The following is a 19,002-nucleotide window of genomic DNA, read 5'->3' on the forward strand; positions in this document are numbered from 1 at the left end:
ACTTCTATTCTATAATGGCCTTTAAAGCTTTGCCACTGGACTATTTATTGAAAGATCCTTGCAGTTACAACATGTGTCAGTTTTTCTGAGTATGCTGTTTTCCTCCCGCAACCTAAAGGTGTTTGTTTAGGTTAACTGGACTTTATAAATTGCAAACTGTAAATTAGGTTATGCAAATCTGAAAATTCTATAACTGCACAAAGATAGTATAGTTCAAACTTCAGGCATTAGATTTATGAGCAGCACAACAGAACTACCAACTGTCCCACCATGATGCATCCATACACTCAGAGGAGCACTGAGGCCAAGATTTAAATTTAGATGTAATGATCATCCATTGTGTAGAAAAAACATAAAAATGACTGACTGATATTTTGTTTAAATATTAGGTCTCACCATGGAACCAGCTTAATAACAAAAAATAAAAATGCAATTCTTTCTGAGTTTGTAAAATTGTTAGTATCCACTTTTTTAAGTGATTCCATTTGTACATTTGCATCTGATTTCACAACATCAAACAGAATATTTTTTCCACTTCCTGTTCAAAAAAAGATAAATCATTGATCCAGTATGCTTAACACCCATTTCCCCATAAATATCTGAAAATCAACATCCATAGAAAAAAAATGCCAGAAAGTGAGAGATTTGAACAATGTATTCCCAGTACATTAGCAGAAAAGGGAACACTCATAGATCAGGTACAACAAACAAAAAATAAATTATATTTAAACATACATTGTTTCTATGTAATATAGATACAATATAATGAAGAAATGTACTCATAGATGCATAATAACTAAACAACACAGGATTAACAAAAAATACAGTGCATCCAGAAAGTATTCACAGTGCATCACTTTTTCCACATTTTGTTATGTTACAGCCTTATTCCAAAATGGATTAAATGTATTTTTTTTCCTCAGAATTCTACACACAACACCCCATAATGACAACGTGAAAAAAGTTTACTTCAGGTTTTTGCAAATTTATTAAAAATTAAAAAACTGAGAAATTACATGTACATAAATATTCACAGCCTTTGCTCAATACTTTGTCGATGCACCTTTGGCAGCAATTACAGCCTCAAGTCTTTTTGAATATGAAGCCACAAGCTTGGCACACCTATCCTTGGCCAGTTTCGCCCATTCCTCTTTGCAGCACCTCTCAAGCTCCATTAGGTTGAATGGGAAGCATCGGTGAACAGCCATTTTAAGATCTCTCCAGAGATGTTCAAACGGATTCAAGTCTGGGTTCTGGCTGGGCCACTCAAGGACATTCACAGAGTTGTCCTGAAGCCACTCCTTTGATATCTTGGCTGTGTGCTTAGGGTCGTTGTCCTACTGAAAGATGAACTGTCGCCCCAGTCTGAGGTCAAGAGAGCTCTGGAGCAGGTTTTCATCCAGGATGTCTCTGTACATTGCTGCAGTCATCTTTCCCTTTATCCTGACTAGTCTCCCAGTTCCTGCTGCTGAAAAACATCCCCACAGCATGATGCTGCCACCATGCTTCACTGTAGGGATGGTATTGGCCTGGTGATAAGCGGTGCCTGGTTTCCTCCAAACGCGACGTCTGGCATTCACACCAAAGAGTTCAATCTTTGTCTCACCAGACCAGAGAATTTTGTTTCTGATGGTCTGAGAGTCCTTCAGGTGCCTTTGGCTGCCATGTGCCTTTTACTAAGGAGTGACTTCCGTCTGGCCACTCTACCATACAGGCCTGATTGGTGGATTGCTGCAGAGATGGTTGTCCTTCTGGAAGGTTCTCCTCTCTCCTCTGACAGAGTGACCATCGGGTTCTTGGTCACCTCCCTGACTAAGGCCCTTTTCCCCCGATCGCTCAGTTTAGATGGCCGGCCAGCTCTAGGAAGAGTCCTGGTGGTTTCAAACTTCTTCCACTTAAGGATGATGGAGGCCACTATGCTCATTGGGACCTTCAAAGCAGCAGAAATTTTTCTGTAACCTTCCCCAGATTTGTGCCTCGAGACAATTCCTTTGACTTCATGCTTGGTTTGTGCTCTGACATGAACTGTCAACTGTGGGACCTTATACAGACAGGTGTGTGCCTTTCCAAATCATGTCCAATCAACTGAATTTACCACAGGTAAGCTGCAGAAACATCTCAAGGATGATCAGGGTAAACAGGATGCACCTGAGCTCAATTTTGAGCTTCATGGCAAAGGCTGTGAATACTTATGTACATGTGCTTTCTCAATTTTTTTATTTTTAATAAATTTGCAAAAATCTCAAGTAAACTTTTTTCACATTGTAATTATGGGGTGTTGTGTGTAGAATTCTGAGGAAAAAAATGAATTTAATCCATTTTGGAATAAGGCTGTAACATAACAAAATGTGGAAAAAGTGATGCACTGTGAATACGTTCCGGATGCACTGTAAATGCTAACATGATGTGCATTTAGTTACAAGCAAGCAAACATTATAAAACATAAATCCTACCTGCCTTTTAAGACAAAGACCCAAACCTGATTAGGATGCCAATTCATCTCAGGAAACAAATTCTCAATCAAGTAAACAGGTCCAAATAACAGATGCCTATCAACATAACACATATCTTATATGACAGGAAACTGGAGTAATCATGGGAAATCATGAAGAATATGCAAACCCCATACAGAAAACGGCCACAATTTGACCTGTCTACATGTCTGCATAGTGTTGAGGCAAAAGTACTAGCTACTATGCCACACAGCAGCACATGAAAAAGAAAATAATGAGTACAAATTAATTTTTGTTATTATATTTTTTGTTGTGCTCTTATACAAGTACAATAACACAATCAAAACTGAATTTTTACTCCAGAGAGCAATATCAGTTCTTCTACATTTTCTCAACTTTTTTATTTCTCATTTATTAGAGGTGAGAATGGAGACAATTACTAGGTATTAAGAATAAATAAATCAAAAATATTGCATAAAACACTTAATTGCAATCTATTATTTTATTCAATCATTTCCAAAAATATCACAGATTATAAAAAAATACTTGAATGTGTTATGCATTTTTGTCTATTTTATATTTGAAATTGCATTTATTTTATGGAAATTAAGAGTTCTTAATATATTCAGCTGCATATCACCTGTAATGCTTACATTATTCTAGTTTACGTAAGATTTTCACTATTCTAATCTAATACGCATTTTTTGTTTCAAGTAGTTTTATTCCTGGCGAGTTTGGAACAACTTAATTTGGAGATACAGAACTCCTTTCACTTACATTTAATATATAGCTCTCCCCACCTAATGAAGTTTTCCCCACCAACACTTGCAATAGTAAAAGCCACAGTGTGGCCATACATATTTGATTCCTTCATTGATAAAACTGATCAAATGAAGCCAAAGAAGTTGATTAATTTCAGCATGTGTGTGTTTATATGAACTTTTTTCATTTTAGTGTTTCAATAACTTTTGATAATGATTTTTAACACTTTTCTCAAATGATTTCCAAAAATCACATTGTGTTAAAGTCACAAAATTACATAATTGTGTAGGCTGTATACGCATTTTACAGTATAAGAGGCTCTTGCTAAGTTACATGCCAAATATGATGTAGTTATAGATATTCACAGGCATATTCATATTCAAACAATTACATAATGCAGAAAGCACACTAGCTGTATATAATACATCGATTTGGTAAATTAAATTGTACAATAAATGTACTTATTATTGTTTTACAGGTTATATAGGATCAAATAACTAAGCATTAGTGAGTCAGCCACTAAAGTGACAAACAAAGAGGTAAATTAATGCTATTCTTAACAAATGCATTTAACTATATGGTCAAGACCATAATAAAATCTGATTAAAGGTCAAACAATTCCCATTGGTAGAAACCTGCTGATGCCTATTCAGGCTGATTTCACTTCCATTCTTGAAACTTACACCTAGTTTTCTTTGTCTTGTTATTCACTTCAGTGGCTGAGAATTGTGCTATTGATTTCATTATTTCATGGGTTTTCAGTTGACTATTCTTTAATTTCATCAATCACTGCTGTTTTGTGTTTTTGCAAGTTCATACTATGTTTCAATTCTATACTCTTGGCACATAAAAGTGTAAAGAGAAGTATGAATTTCAGCAGTTGTGTATTCAGTTAACCAATCATTCCAAGAGGTAATCGAACATAAAAACTTGGTCAGCTTGGACATTTTTTCTGAGAAAATGGGAGCGTCTATTGAAAATTGCTAGACGTGCTACATTAGAATACCTTGCCAATATCTGGGTCACACAGTACAATAACATTATGGTTTTTTTTTTTTGTATTTGAAATATTTTAAGCATTGTGATTCAGTTGGGCAAAATATTGCAATATATTATTTTTTTTTCATATGACCAAAGATAGCATTGAAATTATGTCTAAAAGCAGAGATGTGTCAGTCTATTACAACTAATAAGAAATGCAATTTACTCAGTCCATCCTACTTAAATCTTTTTCAATTGTGCAAATGGATTTCAGGTATCTCAGCCGTCTTTACTGTAAGACTGAAAATACTTAGTTAAGGTACAGCATATAATAAACATATTAGTATATCATCTAACTTTATATCTGAGAGATTCCTTGTGAGATGAGCCCTTCTAAATGTAGTAGTACATTCAACCAATCAGAGATCAGAGTATTTCTTATTAAAATATATTAATTGAAAATACATAACTATGTGTTTAAAATTATGAAGGCTACAAATACAGTATTTATGTTGATAACAGCCAGCTGTTTTCACAGTAAATTACTTACTAAACTATCATACATAAGCACATTATATTGAACATTTTGTTTCTCAAACACTGCTAAAGGTTAGATGTTAATTAACCGTGTTGTAAATTGCATCCTTGTGATACACTACATTGCTCTTTTATTTTTGTTTTATTTATCTTGCAGAGATTTGCTGCAACACATATCAGATTTACATGGAGATGAAATTTAGCCAATAATAACATGGCAAACAAAGCGCCTGCAAGACATGTACGAATACAGGGGGCAGATCTGACAAGTCATTTCAGTTGTTTCTTCTGCAGAAGTGCTAACTGATGCAAGTACCAATTAAATGCATTGTTTCTTAAAAATATTCCAGTAAATGTCTTCAGTATATTGGTAATTTATAATTACAAAAATAGCAGTACTATACTTTATCGATTTACCTCGCCACCTCGTAGAAATGCCTTTTTGAAGCGAGTGCTTTTGCAGTCTTAGAAAAAATATTATCTTAGAAGAGAAATTAGGGAAGTGCTTTTGTGAACCATAGTTTGCCTTTACTGTTTTGTTTCTCAACAGACAGCTGTGCTTGTGTAGACATCTGCACACTGTGTTGAGATGTGGTTTCAAATTATTCAAACTGATATACAGTGGTGTGAAAAACTATTTGCCCCTTCCTGATTTCTTATTCTTTTGCATGTTTGTCACACAAAATGTTTCTGATCATCAAACACATTTAACCATTAGTCAAATATAACACAAGTAAACACAAAATGCAGTTTTTAAATGATGGTTTTTATTATTTAGGGAGAAAAAAAATCCAAACCTACATGGCCCTGTGTGAAAAAGTAATTGCCCCCTGAACCTAATAACTGGTTGGGCCACCCTTAGCAGTAATAACTGCAATCAAGCGTTTGCGATACCTTGCAATGAGTCTTTTACAGAGCTCTGGAGGAATTTTGGCCCACTCATCTTTGCAGAATTGCTGTAATTCAGCTTTATTTGAGGGTTTTCTAGCATGAACCGCCTTTTTAAGGTCGTGCCATAGCATCTCAATTGGATTCAGGTCAGGACTTTGACTAGGCCACTCCAAAGTCTTCATTTTGGTTTTCTTCAGCCATTCAGAGGTGGATTTGCTGGTGTGTTTTGGGTCATTGCCCTGTTTCAGCGTCCAAGATCGCTTCAGCTTGAGTTGACGAACAGATGGCCGGACATTCTCCTTCAGGATTTTTGGTAGACAGTACAATTCATGGTTCCATCTATCACAGCAAGCCCTCCAGGTCCTGAAGCAGCAAAACAACCCCAGACTATCACACTACCACCACCATATTTTACTGTTGGTATGATGTTCTTTTTCTGAAATGCTGTGTTCCTTTAACGCCAGATGTAACAGGACATTTGCCTTCCAAAAAGTTCAACTTTTGTCTCATCAGTCCACAAGGTATTTTCCCAAAAGTCTTGGCAATCATTGAGATGTTTCTTAGCAAAATTGAGATGAGCCCTAATGTTCTTTTGCTTAACAGTGGTTTGCGTCTTGGAAATCTGCCATGCAGGCCGTTTTTGCCCAGTCTCTTTCTTATGGTGGAGTCGTGAACACTGACCTTAATTGAGGCAAGTGAGGCCTGCAGTTCTTTAGACGTTGTCCTGGGGTCTTTTGTGACCTCTCGGATGAGTCGTCTCTGCGCTCTTATGGTAATTTTGGTCGGCCGGCCACTCCTGGGAAGGTTCACCACTGTTCCATGTTTTTGCCATTTGTGGATAATGGCTCTCACTGTGGTTCGCTGGAGTCCCAAAGCTTTAGAAATGGCTTTATAACCTTTACCAGACTGATAGATCTCAATTACTTCTGTTCTCATTTGTTCCTGAATTTCTTTGGATCTTGATCATGATGTCTAGCTTTTGAGGTGCTTTTGGTCTACTTCTCTGTGTCAGGCAGCTCCTATTTAAGTGATTTCTTGATTGAAACAGTTGTGGCAGTAATCAGGCCTGGGGGTGGCTACGGAAATTGAACTCAGGTGTGATACACCACAGTTAGGTTATTTTTAACAAGGGGCAATTACTTTTCACACAGGGTCATGTAGGTTTGGATTTTTTTTCTCCCTAAATAATAAAAACCATCATTTAAAAACTGTATTTTGTGTTTACTTGTGTTATATTTGACTAATGGTTAAATGTGTTTGATGATCAGAAACATTTTGTGTGACAAACATGCAAAAGAATAAGAAATCAGGAAGGGGGCAAATAGTTTTTCACACCACTGTAACGTTATTTTCAAGCAAGGAATACAAAGACTATACAGTATCCCTATTTAAGAAATAATAAAACTGTGTGATTCAAAAAAACAAATGGACAACATTTTGCCACTAATGGAGCCTCATTTATAGTGGTTACCTACCAGTATTTACTTATGTTATTACCCTAATTACTAATTATCCATCCATTTTAGAAACCACATAATCTAGATTAGGATTACAAGCAGGAGCCAAACCCTGCATGAACTGGAGCAAGGCACGAACCAACCCTGAATAAGACACCACTCCATCGCCAGGCACTGTCACGTACACATGCACCCACATTCATAAGGGGCCATTATAATGATGCCAAACAACCTAAAAAATACAAGGTACAGTATGGCTTATATTTATATAACCACAAATAATAGGATATAGCTTGAGTGAAATTGTGATCACATTTATTTAGATATTTCATCTAGACAGGATTCTACTGGAGAGATGATAAAATAGTATGAGCCAAGGCAATCAAAATTGCACATACTAAAGTACACTAAAAATCAAAAAACTACAGAAATGTTTGTGGGTTGCAAACGAAGAAATACGGTTACAAACCTAAGATTTATTAAACATTATACATAATTAGAGTGCCAAATGTTGCCACAGGTGGCCTGCCACCAAGCTTTCTAGTAATGCTTAACTGCTCTAATATAAGATTGTAGGTATACTATCACCTGGCTGAGCAACTATAAAAATGGATGGACATAACTGTATGTAAAAGAGATTATCTGTTGATTACTCATATAGGTCCTTTAGTTTAAATAATTTGCCTTAATGTGATTCATCTTTTTTCTCCAGACTCAGCATTGGTTACAAAGAGGAACCAAGTCCTGGTCAGCAGTTGCCAATCATTGAAATATCACACTCACACAATACACCCACACTCATTTGTATCAGCCTGTTAGAGTTGCCAATCGAACAGTCAGTCTTTGGGAAATGATGACAATACCCACAGAAAATTTGGAATAACCTATTTGCTGTAAATTAGCTGTGAGAACTAATATGGAAGTAATTGCTCTGTTTGCATGAATCTTTTAATAAAAGCATTAAGCAAAAATAAAAAGGAATTGGTTATGTCATAATGTTTAGAAAATTTGATTGCATGTTAAAAGATGAAATAAAATGAAATATGCCATGTAGAAAATAACCCAGCCTCCATTTTGGAGCCAGTTCCACACCCAGATGTGAGCTGGCATCAGGAAAAGCATCCAGCCGTAAATATCACGTAGAAACCTATAAAACATCAACTTCACAAAGAAGTGGGAAAAGATGAAAAGGAAGAAGTAGAAGAAGATGCCATATAGCAAATAAGAATGGGTACTAATCAGTCTTGCTGCACTTTACAAAAATTTTGCCTTTGATCATTTATCCACTAGATTGTACAGAGGCTAGTGTTTACAACCCAAAGCTAATAAGACTACTTACAAGATACTTCTGTCTTCCAAAATATTAGAGGCAGTGAACTGTATTTATGATGAAAGGAAGAAAAAAGAAATACAAAAGAGTTCTATCCAGCACTGACTGCTAGGGGGACAGCTACTGGTCCACCAAAACACTGAATCGGATCAATGAAGGAATGAATGGATGAATTAATTAATTAATTACTTAATTGATTAATTAAATTTCTTGTTCTTCATGCAAATGAGAAATGTTAACATTTTTTTTTAATCTGTAACTTTACAAAATATATTAAACTCATTACTACTGGGCAGGAAATTAAATACATAAAAGACATTATATATTGTTCTGAATAATATTTTGTAAGTAGCAATTGAAAGTGCACACAATTGCCACTTATCTATTTTGTCACTGAAACGCTGTCAAGCAGTATTCATGTTTATTGCTGGATAAGACTGTGAACACCAAAAATGTACATTTGTACCAAATAACTACTTATGTGTAATATCAAAATTTGACATTTTATGACAATGTAACACACATGGCTTTATTTATTGAAAAGAGTACATAGGAAGGCTACAGTGTACTTTTAAGAAGCAAATTAGGTAGCTTACAATTTGATGCCTTTGTTTAGAAAAGTTACTTTTTATTGAATACTCAATTGCTGTATAAATTGCTCCTTCAGACAAATTTACACATCACCTGTTTCTTCACCAGTTTCGCCTAGGTAAGCCTTTTACTTTTTAAAATCCCTGGATACCTAATATCAGTAAGATACTGTAAAGTTTTTTCTTCAAACTGAACAAATGAGTTTTGAGCAAATCTTAATTAGGGCAAGCCATTAAAATCTGATGGGTTAAAATACATGCGCTATTGCTAATTATTCGGTTTCTGGAATATTAAAAAAAGGAAGGCTCTAATAAGAAATGAAAAAAGCATTCTTTGGAGATCACTGCATGTTACTAGTAACTGAGTTCGATAAAGCACAAATATAGGTCAGATTATAAGAGTGATGAAGAGGCTTTCTTGGATCTGGTCCCGATTATTATACTTGTCTAACAAAACTGGACCATATGCAAAAGATTTTGGTAAAGGGAAGCTGAGTATAAAAATCGAGGCCAATCAGGCTGTTAAATACAACAGCAAATTAGATCGGCTGGGTCACTATTCTGGGGTGTTGCCAGAGAAAAATTAGACAACGCTTTGGGAGCGTGCAACAGAGTGCGCAATGGAAACGGTCCTTATGGGCAGGGCACGATAAAAACTTGTTTCACTTCTCATCGGACAGCTCATGACAGCAAGGATCTGCGATTTGCTGCAATGTCGTTTTAACCAAGCATACGTTCGGTAATGTGGTATTAAGAATTGATTAACACCTATCCCTGTTTTCTTCCTAGTCTCTCTTCATTTCACTGCAAATGGCCTGAAACTCTAATTTCACAATAGGTTATATATATCGTACTTCGTATGCGCAACCAGTTGTTAAATTCAGCGGCACGCTGCATTCACTGTACCTTGCATTCACAGTACAGGGGCGGCGTTCCCTCAACTTGCGCTCGCACCGATGAACTTCATCGTCCTGTCTTCACGGGACACAACATCCTGTAGTCCTATAGTGAGTGGGTGGTTGCACGAACAACTGCTAAGCGAGGGATGATCAAGTATGTTTTCTGGCATCCTCGTTATTATTACCCCTAACGCACGTTGATTTCCCTCAGCACTCCAGTGCATGTTGTATTACTGGCACCTGATATTCATCACAAGCGCACGATTTTGAACTTACCTGAGGAAAGGTACAATAGTATCTCCATACGCTTTGGGATGCACAATTTGAAACGGCGACATTCACTGATGGTCTTTAAATCTGTTTCCTACTGTGGTTGTTGAGATGCCCAATTCCTTGGTTAGCAAGTACACGGCCGCATCATAAAAGAAGCCCCTTCGCTGAAGTGCACGCTTTGCTGTTGCATGATTGCATTGCTGTCGTGCATGTTGTGTGAACAGATCTTAGCCCTCATCTGGATGGCTAGAGGCGAAAAAGAACGGGGAGCCACGAATAAAAAAAGCCCTTGATTAATCTGGGCAATGTTATCGTCTCCTTTCCATGAAGATAGCACAGCTGTTCAGGTTATTCATTCAGTGCTCTGGTATTTAGCTCCATCACGAAGAGGATGTTGCATCCTCCCGCATGAATTGTCGGAAGAAAGAAATTCGATGGGTGGAAAGCATCGAGAGGGCAAGGCGAACGTTTTTTTTTTCCTTCTGCAGCCTATCTTTTAATTCCCATCTTCAGGTCTCGAAACGCTGAATAAATGAGCGACGTGTCTTCGCTCCCGCCCCATCAGCTTTTCACAATCTGAAACAATGAACGAAAAAAACGGCTTTACCGTGGTCCTCTTGCTGCCATCGCTGAGCAGGTGTACAGAGCGCTTGAGCGCGCCTCCTCCTTCTTGCTGCACGCGCGCGATGCCGGCCGGCCCCGTCCGTCCATTTTGCTCACCCGCCGCTCAGTGCGCAGTCGAAGGTACCGTTTTTATTGCATAGTGCTGATGTTGGTGGACTGTGAATGGTTAGGGTTAGACACGAGCTTTGTAAGACACAAAGTTAACAACGAATACGTGGTTAATTAAAATATATACTGTATAGTATATGGGAAATGGATTAGCGACCTAGATGTCAGCAAAGCATTTTGTTCGCCGAAAACAGCATTCCAGTCCATTGGGTAAGACTAATGAAAGTGTTGGCTAAAGCGACCATAACAGATGCATACAGCATTCTGTGTAACGGCTTTATTACGTCGACACGAAGTATACTCAGGGTTTCTTAAAAATATGGGAACAAGTCTGATCAGCAATAACCCTCTTGAGTCACAAGCCAGTTTTACGTTGGTCAGCACAACTGAGAAAATCAAATACAGCCACAGTACACTTAATAAAAGGTCAAGTACTCAGATTTGTACAGTAATTCAGAACAGTTAGTCGGTCCCATAATACACTGCGGCCGCATATGCAAATTCAATAATCGAAGCACTAGCAGCCAATTCATCATATTACTAATGTACAGCAAAAATAGAACAGCCGGTGTGGTCCACTGTGGCTGCTCCATGTGCTTCGTAATTTATCTCAACATTTTTTTTTTTGTGACGTAAGTATCCTTTGAAACAAACCTGAAATAAAGTGAAGAATTATTTCATTTTCAAATCATCTTAAACATTGAATTTAATTTTATCTCACATTTCCAAAATTTTTTATTAAATCATTTTTAAAAACAAAACCAGTGTTAAGGCCTTAATGCCTCTGTTGACCTAAATTCTCACATTTGTCTTTTTACTTCCTAAAGACATTCAAATATTTACTTATTTTAAAATTAATACTGGTATCTTTTTTTTTTTTTAGTTTGTTAATTTATGTGTGAAATCTACTAGTATTAAAATTGTTACATTCTATTCTTGCTTGTTTTATTGTGTTCATAAGAATTACTTGTGAACACCTTGAAATCACTTGGTTTTTTTTCTCGATACCCTCCTTAACTAACCTATATGAAAAAATACCCACAAGTGATATACTATTACTGTACATTCATTTTGCTCTCTAGTTGTTCACAATTTTTTGACTTATTGGCCCAAAAAAAACACTCAAAACACTAATCTGTAGGCTATTTTGGGCTATATCTTGTACGGAAAATGACACCCTTATGATATGGAGTAAACCAATAGGCTTCTTAAAAGCAAAGGTGATCAGAAGGACTTGAAGTTGTCCATGTCACATCAGCTGACCTCAGGAGTTAATCCTTTAATGGGGTATGAGGGGTCAAAATTATTCCTTTACACAAAACTTGGAAAAAATGTGGATCAGTAATATAGGTATGGGGAGTGTTGTTTTAAGCTACTTCAAGGTTGCTGATTATGAATATGATAATTTTTTTGATATTTGATTCTTCAGTAGTTGAGCCCTCTAAGAGTCACTCTCAGATGGTGAAAAATGACAAATTTCAAACAGAAGCATATGCCAAATATTTGGTGCAGCTATTCTTGTTTACTGTGTACTTCTACCACATTAATTAAATCATTACATTCTTATGAAAAACCCAAATTAGGGCAGTTTATGCTAATTCAGACTTTTTGTTCATTTATTTAGGTGTTCCTGCTTTGCACTCAGTGCTACAGCATTAGCTCCCCCTATACCCGTGAGTGGGACTGGAAAAATGAATAATAGATTTATTTACTTTATATTTGGTATTTTATTTATTTGCATTGCATTCATTATTTGCTTAATTTATATTAATCTTCACTTACGCTTATATATGTTTTTCCTGCATTGAATATGTGACACAATGCAAGACAATTCATTTGTACTATTTTGATATACATATTCGATTACACAGGGTGAAGACTCAAAAGCAATAACACTGTATTTCTGATATTTTGTAATATTTGAAAAGGGATGCTGAGAGCCAAAGCATTTTTCATCATTTAGTGGACATTAGGAGGAAAACAATCACTAAGCTCACACCTACAAATCACAGCAAGTGACATTATTCTATATGAAACAAAGTGGCTTGGACTAATGGAGCAAACTGTAGACCTGTGAGGTACTAAATGGAAGATGAAGAGAACAAATAGGTATTGCAGAGATGGCTCTTGAATTGGAAATTGAACCAGAGTCAAAGGTCTGTGATATCACACCACAAGCAGCTGCGCTACTGTTTGGGGGGCTGGCACCTCACCTTTGCAGATAAAGCAAACTAAAATGCTATGATTATATGTATTTAGCTTGTTTTAAATTGATGGTTTAAACTTTTCAACAAGAGGTGAAAGATGACGATTAAGAAATAGTAGTCCTCAGCCAATTCAGAAATACAAAAAGGAGTAGAATAGTTTTTGTTGTGAGGTAGTTGCCATGTTTTCTTTCCAACGTCTCCCATGGCATTCCTACTGTTGTTTATTTTCTAAAGTCTGTTATAAATAATTTGAATGAGGTTACATGCACTCTTTCTATTGGTAAATGTGTCCTTTCTGCAGTCTTTTTCTATCTTTCCTTTTGGTTATTGTGTTCTACAAGCTAGGTAAAATTAGTATAAAATGTGTATAAAATAATAATCGTTATTCTTGTACTTCATATCCGTGCATGTCATATTAATCATTTAAGTTTCAGAGGTGAAGAAAATATGGTATAAGGGCAGCATGGTGGCGCAGTGGTAGTGCAGCTGCCTCGCAGTAAGGAGACCTGGGTTCGCTTCCCGTGTCCTCCCTGCGTGAAGTTTGCATGTTCTCCCTGTGTCTGCGTGGGTTTCCTCCGGGCGCTCCGGTTTCCTCCTAAAGACATGCAAATTAGGTGGATTGGCGATTCTAGATTGGCCCTAGTGTGTGCTTGGTGTGTTTGTGTGTGTCCTGTGATGGGTTGGCACCCTGCCCGGGATTGGTTCCTGCCCTGTGTTGGCTGGGACTGGCTCCAGCAGACCCCTGTGACCCTGTGGTCGAATTCAGCGGGTTGGATAATGGATGGAAAATATGGTATAAATGCCACAAAGTCTATTGTTTCTGTCTCTGCAATGTTTAAAAAAGAAACAAGTGTTTTCAAAATAGAAACATGCTAAAATTCATTTATACGTACTGTGTATAATGTTTTCGTGTTTATCACTGTATACCTCACATACAGTAAGAAGACTCCTGGCATAACCTTTTCATAACAGATGTTTTATACAGTAAAATGAAAGAAAAGTGAAAAGATAATGGGTACCCTAGAATTGAGTTTTAAAGTTATTTAGATCTTTAGGATTGGTTAATAAAATGACATTGTTAGATGCTGTGAAGGGTAGTTAGTTAAAGAATGCAAAAAAGAGAAAATAAATACCTCATCCATGTGCTGTATATCTCATGTGTCTCCTGGCCTAAGTCACTGGACATTGCCTCTCAGTGAACTGAAGAAATGTCATTCCCACTGTTTGATCCAAATATTCAGACTTATTATCAATGAGACCCCCTTACTTCATAATACAGATTGTGCATACAGATAGAGACAGTAATAAAAAGATAAGATCAAAGTATATTCTTTTTACAATCAGGTCCATGCTGTATTTGCTTATTTTTTAGAATGATAATTGGTTAACTAATAAATTGATATTAAAAGACAATAGTTAATCATATTTATTAATTAGGAATAGGGATAAACACACCCCAAAATAACTTGCTGTACTATAGATCTTGTTTATTTTCACAAAAATAAACTTTATTTTGTATATGACTTTTCACAGTGAACACCACATTAAAGCACCTCACATTTGTAGTACAGTTTTTCATATTTGCTGAACTAGCTTACTAAGGATCACTCTGATGATTTGTAATGGTGACTGACCCAGTTTTTAATTTTTTACAGTCAACTATCTGGCTGCTGGTTTACTATGCCTACATTTTTTTATTTCTATACTATAACATGTTTCTGCCAAAAGGGGCATTCTTAATTGGACCATAAATCCAAAATAAGGCAGGCTAGGGGCGGGTGCAAAGTAAATTAAATTAAAAGCATATACTTTTCGGATACTGCGATGGGCTGGCGCCCTGCCCGGGGATTGTTCCTGCCTTGTGCCCTGTGCTGGCTGGGATTGGCTCCAGCAGACCCCTGTGACCCTGTGTTAGTATATAGCGGGTTGGATAATGACTGACTGACTGACTGAATAATGAAATACAGTATAAGTAATAAAAAATAAATAAACCAGTAATCTGTCTGACACACTTTATACAGGGTTTTATGCAGTCTAACATCATGGAGTGCCTATAGTTTACTTAACTACAGATCTCTACCTTTGGGAGTCTCCTTCTGCTCACATGTTCAAACCTTTCTCTTTGCTATTTGTCATCTCTTCCTCTTGCCAGTTGTACTTCTGGAAACCCTAAACTACCCCAATCCAAGTACATCTTCCATGTTGCTGGAAGGGACTTTTAGGTCTAGGTCAATAAATAATAACTTCTAATAGATGATAATAATAAATATTATTATTATTATAGATAATAACTTCTGGGGCTGGCCTACAGATTTCTTTCAACTCATAAATGCCTAAATTGGTAGTTAACCAATTCAGCATAAATTCTGCTGAGATACATTGCAATTTAGAGATACTGCATCTTAAAACCATTTGAATTTACTGAGTTTATGACGATTTCTAAATTAATATGTGGATATGTCATCTGCTTTTAATGACACCTCCAAATGATTTAGGGACATTTAAATATACCAAGACACAGTCATATTAATTATTGGTAATGTACATCACTCAGTATTTATTAACTGACTGAGCTGTTCATTTTGTTAATGCACACAGTATAACCCTGGGTTACAGGGAACTGCAGCAGAGCCTGATAGTAAAGGGTGTAAGACAGGAAGCAAACCTAGACAGGACACAAGTCAATTTCAGCAATTTTTATGGTAAGTTTAATGTGTGATTTGGCTCATTTTTGAAGCTGCTATCTTTCAGGCAGCTAATAAATATTAAAGGTATTGAGTGCCCCTCTTGACACCACACAGTGTTCTTCTGTTTTTGAAGAGTTAAATCTATGCCAGAATAAGAATGTTTTGCTTCTTTTTATTGAAATGTGAATCTTATGATTAGCGAGAGATGACCGAGCTGGGTTTATCTAGTTTCACACTGGCTGTGGAAAATGTACATGTACTCACCATATATACGTGGGTTTTTCTCTACCTAGGTTTTCCTACCACAGCCTAAAAATATTCATGTTAGGTTAACTGGTGATATTAGATTCACAATTACAAATTATTATGGTTGTGTGTGGGCATGCTTAACAAGCACTGACTCTTCATCTGATGTTGGTTGATAGCTTACATCTAGTGATGTTGTGAATGGCTCCATATTCCAGGAATGGATGGATAGATATCTAGACTGGACCATTAAAATTTAAAGGTAAACTGTTATTTAAATACTTTCTTGAAACCCTTAACTATTCAAGTACCACTTAAGTATGTATATTTTTGGAGAACTGAATATATTACAGAGCTGTATAGCTAATATTTGTAGATTCAGAATGGCATACATAAATCTTGTATTGTCACTTCTCAGACTACAGATTCTGATGTATTTATCCTCAAATGCAGCTGTGCATCAGGACCATCCTCCTCTTTTTCCCTTCCTGGTTAGATCCAGTTTCCCCTCTTCTTTCAAAATAGTAATAGACACCTTTGTATGAAATCTTTAGTTTCTTGGCAGTCTTTTGAATGGAATATCCTTCATTCTACAAAAAACAACTAAAAAAAACTCTTGACATGTTTCTTGAGAATACTGCTTAATTTTAATACAGCATTGTTCTGTATCTTTGTTTTGCTGACAAAGAATTTCCCAATATATACGATTTTGTGCAACGATTTTATGTCACTTTTTTGTCACGCTTTAAATTGGGCTTATTTTAAAACCTACATATACAGTGGTGTGAAAAACTATTTGCCCCCTTCCTGATTTCTTATTCTTTTGCATGTTTGTCACACAAAATGTTTCTGATCATCAAACACATTTAACCATTAGTCAAATATAACACAAGTAAACACAAAATACAGTTTTTAAATGATGGTTTTTATTATTTAGGGAGAAAAAAAATCCAAACCTACATGACCCTGTGTGAAAAAGTAATTGCCCCTTGTTAAAAATAACCTAACTGTGGTGTATCACACCTGAGTTCAATTTCCGTAGCCACCCCCAGGCCTGATTACTGCCACAACTGTTTCAATCAAGAAATCACTTAAATAGGAGCTGCCTGACACAGAGAAGTAGACCAAAAGCACCTCAAAAGCTAGACATCATGATCAAGATCCAAAGAAATTCAGGAACAAATGAGAACAGAAGTAATTGAGATCTATCAGTCTGGTAAAGGTTATAAAGCCATTTCTAAAGCTTTGGGACTCCAGCGAACCACAGTGAGAGCCATTATCCACAAATGGCAAAAACATGGAACAGTGGTGAACCTTCCCAGGAGTGGCCGGCCGACCAAAATTACCATAAGAGCAGAGACGACTCATCCGAGAGGTCACAAAGACCCCAGGACAACGTCTAAAGAACTGCAGGCCTCACTTGCCTCAATTAAGGTCAGTGTTCACGACTCCACCATAAGAAAGAGACTGGGCAAAAACGGCCTGCATGGCAGATTTCCAAGACGCAAACCACTGTTAAGCAAAAAGAACATTAGGGCTCATCTCAATTTTGCTAAGAAACATCTCAATGATTGCCAAGACTTTTGGGAAAATACCTTGTGGACTGATGAGACAAAAGTTGAACTTTTTGGAAGGCAAATGTCCTGTTACATCTGGCGTTAAAGGAACACAGCATTTCAGAAAAGAACATCATACCAACAGTAAAATATGGTGGTGGTAGTGTGATAGTCTGGGGTTGTTTTGCTGCTTCAGGACCTGGAGGGCTTGCTGTGATAGATGGAACCATGAATTCTACTGTCTACCAAAAAATCCTGAAGGAGAATGTCCGGCCATCTGTTCGTCAACTCAAGCTGAAGCGATCTTGGACGCTGAAACAGGGCAATGACCCAAAACACACCAGCAAATCCACCTCTGAATGGCTGAAGAAAACCAAAATGAAGACTTTGGAGTGGCCTAGTCAAAGTCCTGACCTGAATCCAATTGAGATGCTATGGCACGACCTTAAAAAGGCGGTTCATGCTAGAAAACCCTCAAATAAAGCTGAATTACAGCAATTCTGCAAAGATGAGTGGGCCAAAATTCCTCCAGAGCTCTGTAAAAGACTCATTGCAAGGTATCGCAAACGCTTGATTGCAGTTATTACTGCTAAGGGTGGCCCAACCAGTTATTAGGTTCAGGGGGCAATTACTTTTTCACACAGGGCCATGTAGGTTTGGATTTTTTCTCCCTAAATAATAAAAACCATCATTTAAAAACTGCATTTTGTGTTTACTTGTGTTATATTTGACTAATGGTTAAATGTGTTTGATGATCAGAAACATTTTGTGTGACAAACATGCAAAAGAATAAGAAATCAGGAAGGGGGCAAATAGTTTTTCACACCACTGTATATGTTTGGTATCATTCTTTTCAGAATTTATCAAACTTTAATGTGATGATTTTAGATTTTCAGATTCTTATTCCATTTTTAAATTATAAACTAAAATATCAAGAACTCACGTCCCACGATATGAGACTTTGTGCCAAGAGATTTAACCATACCCTGGGCCGGAAATAAGAGACAAAGAGTAGATGACAAAGACATCTGCTGTACAGGCTCTTAAATGTTCAAAGTGCTGCGCGAGATGCAGATCACGTAGCACGGCAGCAGCAGCAATCTAGCAGCTGATTGAGCAAAGAGGCGGTAAAAAAAGAATGGTATTTGTTTCCCATTGTATCACCATTTAAGAGGGGGTTTCAGAGGAGCATTCAACCCCCCTTTTCACAACACGAGTGGGAGAAGTGCGAAGTGGTTGGCGCATGGCGCAGGCCAGGGGGGATGGTGAGCCTAAAGAATTACATTCACATTCAGTGCCATATTTATATACCAACTTCAATAATTTTATGAAATTAAATTTTCATTTAAAGGTTTAATATTTAGTATGCAGTTCACAACGATACACCACATGTCAATAAAT

At 36.8% G+C, this 19,002-nt stretch overlaps 1 protein-coding gene across 7 annotated transcripts in view; it reads right to left on the reverse strand.

Annotated features, from left to right (window-relative positions):
* bean1 (brain expressed, associated with NEDD4, 1) overlaps nt 1–10,844 on the reverse strand; it is a 128,536-nt gene extending 117,692 nt beyond the window's left edge. For 6 of the 7 annotated variants that reach the window (XM_039763110.1, XM_039763108.1, XM_039763107.1 and 3 more), the window contains exon 1: nt 10,177–10,844. In XM_039763110.1, the coding sequence (XP_039619044.1) occupies nt 10,177–10,204 (28 nt within the window). In that variant the 5' untranslated portion in view covers nt 10,205–10,844. Of the gene's footprint in view, nt 1–9,907; nt 9,930–10,176 lie in introns of those variants that run through there. The other variant, XM_039763109.1, reaches the window with a different exon arrangement.
* Between the last annotated feature and the right edge of the window lie 8,158 nt (nt 10,845–19,002).

The sequence above is a fragment of the Polypterus senegalus genome, chromosome 9 (assembly GCF_016835505.1).
Source record: "Polypterus senegalus isolate Bchr_013 chromosome 9, ASM1683550v1, whole genome shotgun sequence".
NCBI classification, from domain to species: domain Eukaryota; kingdom Metazoa; phylum Chordata; class Cladistia; order Polypteriformes; family Polypteridae; genus Polypterus; species Polypterus senegalus.